Raw genomic sequence first — 11,607 nt, 5'->3', positions numbered from 1 at the left:
ATCATGTTAATTAGTAGAGGTGACAAACATTACCATTGAAATCTACCTGATGACGTTGTAGACATACACAGGCGCCAAGGATCCAAGTGCAACCGATTATGGCTAGTAATAGATACATACAGATTAGAGATGCATGCACCAACATCTCAGTGTTAGTAGCAAAAACAATGAGTCTTTCTGCAAGGAACAATATATTCTAAAATGAAAAGGAGATCTTTTTTAAAGGTTAAAAAGTCATTCAATTTTATGTCTTACAGGGCTTATACTGAGTTCAATATTTTATAACTGTATTAATTCAACTGTGAACTAAGAAACTTACAACCACTTGTGAAAGAGATATACTCTTGCTTGGGAGTGTGTTACTGAATATATTAAAGCTGTAATGAAATGCTTCTTCTAATCATGTACTTGTTAAAATTAAAAAAAACATTTATTTATTTATTTTCAATTTTATGTGTTTTGCCTGCATGTACTTGAGAACATTACATGCATGTAATTCCTATGGAGGCCAGAAGAGGGCATCAGATCCCCTGTAAGTGGAGTTGTGGATGGTTGTTAGCTGCCACGTGGGTGCCGGGAATCGAACCCTGGTTCTCTGCAAGAGCTGCCAGTGTGCCTAACCATTGAGCCATCTCGCCAGTCCTAGATTTATTTTCATCTTTGTATGTAAGTTTGTATATGTGAGTTTGGGCATCCCATGCCTTTGCACCAGTGTGGAGGTCAGAGGACAACTTTTGGTGTTGCCTTTTGCCTTCCACCTTGTTCAGCACTGCATAGGCCTGGTTAGCTGGCCATAGGACTCTGTGGCTTTTCCTGTCTCTGCCTTCCACCTTCCTGTAGGAGCACTGGGGTTACAGATGTATACTATTGTGTCTGTGTGCTGGGTTCCTCCTGTTTGTGCAGGAAAGCACTTTACAAACGGATTCCTCTCCTCAGTAGTTTTTTTTACATTTTTTGAGACTAAAATAAAAATTCATAACTATGAAATTTTCTTATTGTAAGCCAATATTTGTGGCCATGACTTAATAAATTAGTTTGGCAATTTTAAATCGTTAAGAAATTATTGGAGCTTAAAGTGAAATGACCAAACTTAAGGACAAAGAATAGTCCTAGCTGTTTACTATGAACTTATCATCACAGTCATTGAGTCAACATTTACTAGACATCTGGGTAACAGACTCTGAGCTAGAACAACAAAGCTGTAGACTGTAAATCGTATATTTAATAAAAGACTTCCTTCCACAACATAAAAAGCTGAAAACTCAATTTAAAGCCAGCCACATTCAAAATTTTACAAAAAGCTGCAAAATACATCCTAAGTACATATTTGTTTGTCAAATTAGCACATGAAAATGTGTTCGGCGTAGTGCCAGGGTAATACACAGGAAAACCACAATGAGATGCTGTTATCTTCTTTGAAAGACACACATTAAGAAGACTGATAACATAACAGATATTGGCTTAAAAGTGAAAGACACCAAATTCCCACATACTGTTGATAGGAATGAAAGCTAGTAAATATTGAAAAGCAGGTAAGAGCATCTGAAAAAGATAAGCATATGTCTACCATATGAGGCAGACATTTACCCTGGTCATTCGCCCACGGAAATGAGTAGATGCTCATATAAACACATATTGAACTGTACATACAGGATCTATTTATTATAGCCCATACTAAAAACACTCAATGAATTAATGCATAAACTGTGCTTTACTCAAATGAATTATCGATATTTCCTAGAACAGAATTACATCTTAAATAATTGTACTGAAAAAGCCAGGCTAATACAAGCTTATACTCTATAATTTCCTTTATATAAAATTTTAAGATGTACAGAAAGAAGTTCAGTGACTGTTAAATGAGAAGAAACAACAGAGGATGTTTCTATGGGGCATGAGTTAATTTTGAGAAATAAGGTTTATGTTGATTATCTTGATTGTGATATTGACTTCAAAGTGTTCAATATGTATGGCTTATTATACATCAATTATCTGCAACAAAACTCATAACAAAAATGTGGTTGGTGTTTCAATATGTTATTCACAATGATCTGCTAGGTCTTCTTACTTGATCAAGTTATATCTAAGGGTGGGGGATCATTCCAACTGATAGACTAAAGCAAGGTGCAGCACCTCTACAGTCCAATCCTTTAACACTGATTTTTATTTTGAGGGAGTGATCCTGAAAAGTCTTTGAAACAAAGTTTAAGCAAATATCTAATTGTGTGGTGGGTAGCATGCTATGCAATTTCCCTAATAATATTACACTTAATTAAAGCATTGTCACTGCTGCTCTTTCTCAGAATAGAAACTAAGATGATCTGCTATTCAAAAGAGAAAAATGTCTTCTTGCTTAAATTGGACTTCATTTTGCTACCTTAACTTACCCACACGGCATGAAAAATATCTCATTTCATCATTACTGGGGTGCATTTCATTTAGAATAAAAGGCTAAAAGAAGTTTTGGATAGGATCAAAGAAAACACTTTCCCTGTAAAACCCACACTGTATTTTAATATTCAGCTTTCATGTCAGGAATCATGAATAAAGGGTTCCTCGGTAAGTCTCTTGTTTATTGGGTTGGGAAGCTGCTTTCTCATAAAGTTATTTCATCCTGGAAACCAATTATTGAGTATATATCATAAGAAAGATGTGCTTCACTGTGATGGTTTAATGAGAAATGGTTCCCACAGGCTCATGCATTTGAACACTTGGTGGTGCTGTTTGGGGGACCATGGAAGCTTTAGAAGTAGCCACCTTGCTTGAGGGAGCACATCCCTGGGGACAATTCTGGATCGTGTATATCCTGACTCACTTCCAATTCTCTCTCTGATTGGTATTTGTGGTCCCTCTGGAACTATAAGCCAAAAAAAAAAAAAAAAAAAAAACCACCACCACCACCAACCCTCCTTCTTCCATAAGTCACTTTTGGTCATATGTTAAAAGTAAGTAATACACTCACAAAAATAGGAGTTTAGTCCAAATTAAAAGTAAAATGAATAGACATTAAGAATTAAATTGAAATTGATAATTTCATATCACACGATTGCATGCATCTTACCTTTGTGGCAGAAGAGAAAAACACTGAGTTACCCATGGCAGATCTCATGCTTTCAACTTACATCCCTCTGTACCAATCACCAAACCCCATGTGCTTTTTATTGATTGAGTAATATATAATGTACAACAGTAACTATTAAATGCTCTTAAAAGATAGCCTGGAGCTATGTTTATGTCTATGAAATGGTTTCCTAGATTTAGGCACTTAGATATAAATAATGCTTTTAACATTGGCAACTGAGAGAAATTTAGTACAGGCCAAAAAAAAGAAACAGAAATTTGTGTCTGGTAGGTATGAAGTTTCTTCCAGTACATTATATGTAGATGTTCTTGACTAAAGGGAGAAAGAACAAACATTCAAGTCTCCTGTGTGCTGCAGGGTTCATGAAGCACTGGTAATAGAAGGAATGACAGTTATTCAGATCCTGGATTCTAGTCTAATTTCCGGTTATGCTGCTTATAAGCTAGTTGGTCTAAGATACATGACAAATTCTTTGAGATTTTTCTTCCTCATATCTACACAACTGGCAAGAAAGCACTCTGGCTTAAGCACTTGAGGCAGTTGCTATGAGACTCAAAGAGCAAACATAGGTAAAAGTCTTTTACAAATTGTAAAAAGCCACATATGCATTTGGACTAGCTATTTACCAGTCTGACTCCTAGAAGACAGCTGAAATTTAGAGTAAAAAGAATTCCATCAGGAAAAAGGAAACAGATTTAAACTTGAGCTCTTGCCCAGGGAAACTATGTGTTATTTAATAAAGCATGCACTTTCTTCATCACAGTTTTGCAGGACCCTCCATGCTGATTCCAATAGTGGCTGGACAAACTGATTTTCCCATCAGCAGCATATGAGGGCTCTCTTTGCCTACATCCTTGTCAATATATGATATCTGTTTTCTTTATGATGACCATTCTAATCCCAGCTGTACCACTCCGAGATATGTACTCCAATCACTTAAGTTAACATACCACAGATATAGCTGCACATCCATGTTTATGGCAGCACGATTCACAGGAATGTTAGTTACAGAATCAGCCTAGATGCCCATCAATAGCTGAATGGCTAGAAAATATAGCATATACACACAGTTCACTTTGATCAGCCATAGAAAATGAATTTCGTCATTCATTGGAAAATCCATGTAAATGGGAAATCATTATATGAAGTGAAATAAGTCAGACCAAAAGACAGTATCACATGCATTCTTTCATTTATAGATCCTGATTTTATATACATAATAAAAAACAAATATATAGGGATAGAAAGGATAGGGTATAGGGCATGAACATGGTCAAAGTGTACAATATACTTAAAATAAATTAACTTTATGAGACGTAGTGCTGGAGCAACATAAGTGTCCCTCAACTGATGAATGGTTAACAAAAATGTGGTTTATTTGCACCTTGGAGTTCTATTCAGCAGTAAAGAAAGAAGAAATAATGAAATTTGCAGGTAAATGGATGGATTTAGAAACTGTTATACTAAGTGAAGTAACAGACTCAGAAAAACAAATGACATATGTTCTCCCTCATATGTGGCTCCTAGCACCAAATCCTTTTAAATTCCAGGTCCTGTTAATAAGATGATGCTATACAGCAGTTCCTTCTGCATGAAATAACTACCATCATCACGACTTTGGGTGAGCACGATCACTAAACATAGTCACAATTGGGCTTGTTGATGGTTGTGGTCATTCATTAAAGGAGGCCAAGCAGGTTCACTGGACCCTCACCTGAGTATCTCATCCCAACCAACTAGTCCAGCCTTGGAAGACAAAAGAAAAAAGAGAAGAACCCAATAGAGGGATGCTTTTGGAAGCCCTTGTCAAGAAACTCCAATGGACTCTCATGAACATTTGAAAATTGCCGTCCTGACTTTTTTCTAGTTCCCTGTCTAGAACTTGTAATGCTAATTACTCTTGCCTTTACTTCTCCTTCACATCTCCTATTCATGATTCAAGGACTTTGTTTTCCTCTTAGAGACAAAAGTTATGCAATTTGGGAGTCTTTTAGATAGACCCACTGAAGGGGTACTCCAATTGCCTCACCCTGCGTCCCTGTTTAGCATGGAAGAAGTGAGAACGGTAGGCATCCCTATTCCTTATTGGCAATTTGGGTAACCCCTTCAGAGGATGGCATAAGAATAGGAGGTAGGAATTGGCGAGGCAGTTAGGGTAAAAAGACCCCAAAGAAATGTAGCCAGTTTCTTGGCTAAAAGTTAAAATGTCCTTGGGCCTGTTAGCAACATACTCTGTTCCAGAGGCCAAAAATATCAAAATGTCAATAAAAGTATTTTGGAGCTTGTATCTAATCCTTAAAATATTTTAGGGTTATCTCTTCAGAGGAGGGAATGTTGGGGGGAGGAGTGGGCATGGATTTGATCAAAACATCTTCTATGCACGTATGAAATTCTCAATAAAGTTTTTGTAAAAGTTAAAAAAACAAAAAAAGATGCCTGACTTCCCCTGCTCGTTGCTGTTTCTCTGCTTCCCGAGAGGCAGCCCAGTGGTCTGTTTGCTCTCAAATAAACTGGTGCCCCCGGCAAGAAAAGTGCAAATGAATAAAGAAAGCATGCACTCTGCCTAGATTTCAGCTGCTCACCTATCAAAAGTTAAAAATCTCAAATGATATATTAAAAAGCATATGCTTAAGTGTCTGCACTTTTTGCAGAATCTCAGAGATTATGCCAAATTCATTTTTTTTCTCCTAGATGTTTTCATTTTAGAACAGGAACTTAACCTTGGAGGGAACTAAGGCTGGTTTCAGACTCACGTGCTCATCCGTAAAATGCTATTCATAGGTATTTAAGGACCAAGACAAGTTAAAGAGCTTTGGCACACCCTTCAGTAAATGATTAATGTGTTTCAAAGTTACTGATCCAGTTCCCCTAGCTTGTAATTCAAGAACACAGTGGTATTCCCACTGCTCAGACATTAAGAAGCGTTTCCGATATCCACTATGAAAACCGTTATCCCTACCTGAAATGGCTGCCTGCTGGAAATGCTGAGGTCTTTCCTTATCCATCTGTTGCCTCGGTTCCCAAATATCTGCCACAGCCGCTGGCCCCTGGAGTTGCTCCAGACTCTCTGGTAGATGGCTAACCGATAAATACGCTTCCCGAACATGTGGTAGTGCAGGCGGAAGGTGCAACCATCCGCTTTGGTGGCATTAAGAACTGGGCTGAGCAAAATGGCTTTGTCTTGGAAAACCTGTGGTTCAGAAGTTTCTATGTAGAGGTAGTGTCCTTTAGCTGTGCCCAAAGTGTGATCCTTCATCGGGCCTGTGTCAATGGTTGAAGTTGGACCCTGGTTCCTGGTCCAATCGAAGTTGTCTTCTTTACCTTGTTCCCAGTTACACATGCCACTTTCAAAGTCACACTGCAGTTCAGGTGCTGAAATTGACATGAAACAGTATCAAAAGAATGCTGAGACAAAATAAATAGATTAAGAGCACAAACTCATACTTAGCACACACCCAGCTTAGCTGTAGTGATTTTAAAATGTGACATTAAAACACAGTTTCAGAAGGGGTGAATAACCCCATAGATAGCAATTAGTATTTCATGGGCTGAAGATGAATTGCTGGACCTTTATCGTCTAAGTCTTGCTAATGCTTGTCCCTTCTTTGCTTCTAACACCATGACCCCAGGCTATGACTCCATGGCTGCTTCACCATGACAAACTTTGGGCTCAGTGAATTTCAGCCTTAGTTGAATGTGCCAATCGCCAAGGGATATCAAAAAACGAACAGAGGGTGATGAACACAAAAGGTCACAAATGGCCAAAGTGTAGCAACTAAGAGTCTGCAGAGTGTGGGTTCCTAGACAGGACTCCTATATTAAACTTCACCCACTCAGGGTTCAGGGACCATTGCAGAAGTGGAGGAGGAAAGGTTGTAAGAGCCAGGGGAGGAGGTGCATGACCTTAAGGAAACAGCCACTTACAGACTCCTGGGACCTTGCTCATATGAACTTAGAGCAACGGTGTCAGCATGCACAAAATCCACACAAACTCAATCAGACAAAAAATAAGAATAAGAATAAAACCAGCATAGAACTAGAACTGGGGAAATGGACAGTAGGCCCTAAGCTTAGCCAAAGAATTATTGGCAGTTGTTTACTGCTGGGTGAGGAAAGAGGTTATCTTCTTTAAGGAAGAGATGCAGGGCTGGAGAGATGGCTCAGCAGTTAAAAGCACCGGCTGCTCTTGCAGAGGACCCAGGTTCAATTCCCAGCACCCACATAGCAGGTAACAACCATCTGTAACTCCAGTTCCAGGGGATCCAAGCCCCTCTTCTGACCTCCATGAGCATTGCATAATATGGATACACTCACATGTATGCAGGTAATATACATTTGTATACAAAGATAAAAATAATAAATAAAATATTTTTAAGGAAGAGACCCAAGATAGACTGACTAGACGCCCAGTGGATGAACCTTCACTGAGAGACATCTGGGTATACTAACTTGACTTGATAAGCCTTAACATATATGATAGAATACATGAAATACAGTGGGAGGGCTATAGGGGGGTGAGGATGGGGAGGGAGTATACTGATGATTAAGATTTTTTTTATGAAATGCACAAATATTCAATAGAAAATACATTAAAAAATGAACAAACAAAACGACCAGAGCTCAGAAGTCACACCTGAATTGTTTATTTCATTGGTCCAAATATTAAAGCCATATATCAGGATTATTTTTTGGTGTGTGCTTTTGTTTGCGTGTAATGTATGTACCTGTGTGTTCCTGTTTTGTATGCATGTGGGCATCATGTGGGGACACGTGCTTATATAGAGGCTGGAGATGGTAGCAGGTGGTATCCTGCTCAATTGATTCCTACCTTATCATTTTTTGGTGTAGTTGTATATGTGTGTGTGTGTGTGTGTGTGTGTGTGTGTGTGTGTGTGGTCAATGTGCACATGTGTGCACATATAGCTTATGTGTATGTGGAAGCCAGAGGAAAGACATCTGGTATCTCCCCTATCGTTTCCTGCCTTGTTCTTTTGAGGCAGGATCTCTCTGGCTGAACCTGTAGTTTGTGTTTCAGCTAGACTGTCATCTAGAGATGCCACCGATTCTCCTGTGTCTGACTCTCTCCATGCTGGGGTTATTGGCACGTATAAGAATCATGCCAAGTACCTGGGTTTAGGTGCTGGGACCTGAATTCCTGCCCTCACGCATGCACAGTAAGCAATCTGCACTTCTGTGCCACTGATTCAACCTTTCCCACCTTATTTTGGGAGAGTTTCTCACTGAACCTGTTACTCACCAATTGGTCACACTGGCTGGCAAAGGAACCCCATCCTTGCTCCTGTACCCCCTTACTCCCAGTGCTAGGGTTACAGATGTAACTAGACTTGACTTTTTCTGTGGATGCTGGAGATTTGAACCCAGGTCCTCATGCTAGTGTGGCACACATGCTCCCCGTGGAGCCATCTCCTGACTCTCTGCATCACTATTCCATAAGCTCCTTTAGTGATTGCAGCAGAGCTGATGGCAGCAGTTCTCCAACGGTCTCCAAATTTCAGAAGCTCCTGAGATGATGGCAATATTGCTTACTTCATTGTGAACCCATCAAACAAACGTCAGTTTATTAGACAAAGTCCACATTTCCCCAAATACTCAGACGATTCTGATAAAAAGTCTTACTCTAACTCTTCTCCCTGGCCCTTCCTGCTCCAACTGCAAACGCTTCTGAAAGCAGAGCCCAATGGCAATCCTTCAGTGGCAGTATTACCATGCCCTTCTTGGAGCATCCCCATTCTATCTAAACTGTTAGCTCAGCTCCAAGTTAGTGGCTTTTGGGTCTACCTCACCCCTCTTCCCCTCAGCCTACACTCGCTTACCTATCTGTGCTGAACACTACCACTTCCTCCACCTCCATTTTTGCCCAGTGATACAGTGTGTGTCTTGTTGACTCTTTGCTGTGTTTCATCAATGGTGACCTTTTCCTCTAGACCTTTATTTTAGTAGTACTTAGTATATATGTTTATACAAAATGATGCATTTCAATGTGACATTTACATACATGGATATAACACATTTAAGTCATAGCTACTCTCTTCTAGTACCCTAGTTGACCTCCTTCCCCTGAGTACCCTCCTTTTTTCTAATAGTCCCTACACAGCATCCATTAGGTTCCACACATGACAGAAAACATGCTATACTTGTTATCCGAATCTAGGTTACTTCACCTAACATGATGGTCTCGACTTTAATCAGTTTTCCTGTAAGTTACATGATTTTGTTCTTCGTGGCTGAGCAGTACACTATTGCCTCTATGTACAACCTTAGGTTTATTCATGTTTCCTCTGATGAACACTAAGGCTGAATCTACAACTTGACTCATGAATAAACATAGCTATACAGGAGTCTCCATTGTACATTCTGATTCCTTCGGGTGTATTCCTTCCTTAGTATTTATTATAACTAGATCGTATTTTTTTAGTATCTTTAATATTTTGACAAAAGCTATACCAATTTTCACAGTGACTGCACTGAGTACATCCTCACGACAGTCTATAACTGGAGCTGGGGCTTTTAAATTTCTGGCATCCTTCAGTTACAGCATGACAAATTTATAAAGAATTGGCCAGGCCCTTAACAATTAAACACTCTATTTCGGGGATAATATTGGAGCACGCTCATTTTTCAAGAAATGAGGACTTTGTTGATACCAGATTTTTGCTTTAGGATAAATTCATAAAACAATCATTTGGAAGTACTGGGTCGATGAGACAGGACTTAGAATTCACAGGTATTTCCACATTTTAGCTCCATTTACATAAGTTAATATTAAAAAACTAAATGTCAGTTGCCTTCAACTACTCATCTTAGTAATGGTACTTGGCGCCAAAGGCGAGCAAACACCCTGAACAATAAATAAAAGTTCAGTTGAGTCAGTGCAGGCAGGCGAACACACATCATCTGTCTGCACAGCCCAGAACAGCTCAGACCTAATGAAGGGAACCGAGCGAACAAGTGTCAACAGAGAGATGAGCTTTCATCTGATGTCTCCTCACTTGTGACTAATCAAGCCAGCTGTGATGTGAACGGGGGACACACAAGGGTACTCCCCAGGTGTCACTCTTTGCCGTGGAGCAGAAGGAGGATGTCAGCTTACTGAGTTTTTGACATAAAAAGGACACCTAAGCCAGCAGGTTTTACATTGGCTGCCTTCACACTGACTCCAAGCTCCATCTTCATCCCCAAAGGGAACCTAGGGAGCTCCACCCTTCAGCAGAGGACCACATCTCCCAGCATCTTGCAGGAAATATGATTTGGATGTCTGGGTGCCTAACACATATTATGAAATTAGGCAACATCTTGCTGGGTGGCCCTGCTCTCTCTTTGCACTAATATAAAATCAAGAAGTTGATATTATGTTTACACTACTGTATTCAATTATACCAATTTCAAGATGCTTGAAGAATAGCCAGTTTATCAACCGATTAGCAGTTTTTTAATTGATTAGGATTAAGAGAATTTAAGAAAAACTAAAAAAGCTTTGTAAATTAGCAAAAAAAATTAAAATTTTAAGACAATTTACACCACATATGATGGCAACTGTCAAAATCAATGTTAACCCTATCCACTCAAATATGAGCTGTGTAAGATGTACAGTTATAGGAATGCTTATTCTGACTTTAACATATTTTTGATAATGTATACTAATGATCATATGCACACACAGCTTTCTACAGTGATGTATCTGGAAATTTCTAGTAGAAAGAAGGTTTCCTCTGAGGTCTCGGCTTTCTACAGCTCAGTTTTGATTTTCAATTAGATCTCTAATTTAATAAACACATGGTTTGAAATTTATAAATAATTATTTTTCAACAAGGAATTGATGTCCAAGATTGATGCAGACACTTTCTGTGACAGATTTTTCTAATAAAAAAAATACTATTAGTGTCTAATTCATTTTCAGATATAAGTCCATTATACCATGCTGGAAGGAGCCTTAAGACACCATTAACTCTTTGATGATTAAAAGCAGAAAACCAGGACTTGACTGACTTTTGGCAATTCATTCTCTATTCCTGAAAGAAAAAACATAATCAGTGTTCCTCCTAAATACCTCCCCCGAGACTCAGGCCTCATGTCAAGGTAGTTCGTTGCCAGCCATTCTCCAGGGGCAACTACAATGTTCCCTAATAGGTCTCCTACATTTGCTGTTCTCGAACCCACTGCTTATATCATGCCCACCAGGACATTTCTAAATGCGCCAATTTTGTAATGGCATCGCCTCCCCAAAAATCTTTGAAATAAAGAATATTTCTTCAGTGTGGATCACAAAGACCATTGTGACTCCAGCCTCCCGCCTCCCCCCAGCCCCATTTTGTGTCCTCTTTCATGCCCTCGCTCCAGGTCTGCCAGCTTTCATCTGTATCACAAGTCACATTTCAGAGCTTTGGAACTTAAGTGTGACCTGACATTTTTCATATCTCAGCTAAATCATCACCTGAAGAAAACCCAATGTTATATAAAGTCACACCCACCCTCTCCTCGTAATTTCTATCACAGCCACCATTATG

The 11,607-nt window shown here is 39.2% G+C and overlaps 1 protein-coding gene across 1 annotated transcript in view; it reads right to left on the bottom strand.

Moving 5' to 3' along the window:
- Nucleotides 1–11,607, bottom strand: part of Malrd1 (MAM and LDL receptor class A domain containing 1) — a 721,844-nt gene that overhangs the window by 536,324 nt on the left and 173,913 nt on the right. Inside the window, exon 17 of the mRNA XM_029557135.1 lies at nucleotides 6,042–6,454. Within this exon, the coding sequence (XP_029412995.1) occupies nucleotides 6,042–6,454 (413 nt within the window). The remainder of the gene's footprint in view (nucleotides 1–6,041; nucleotides 6,455–11,607) is intronic.

This window comes from Nannospalax galili, unplaced genomic scaffold, assembly GCF_000622305.1.
Source record: "Nannospalax galili isolate Female #2095 unplaced genomic scaffold, S.galili_v1.0 scaffold487, whole genome shotgun sequence".
Classification (NCBI taxonomy): Eukaryota; Metazoa; Chordata; class Mammalia; order Rodentia; family Spalacidae; genus Nannospalax; species Nannospalax galili.
This window is presented reverse-complemented; position numbering and strand designations above follow the sequence as displayed.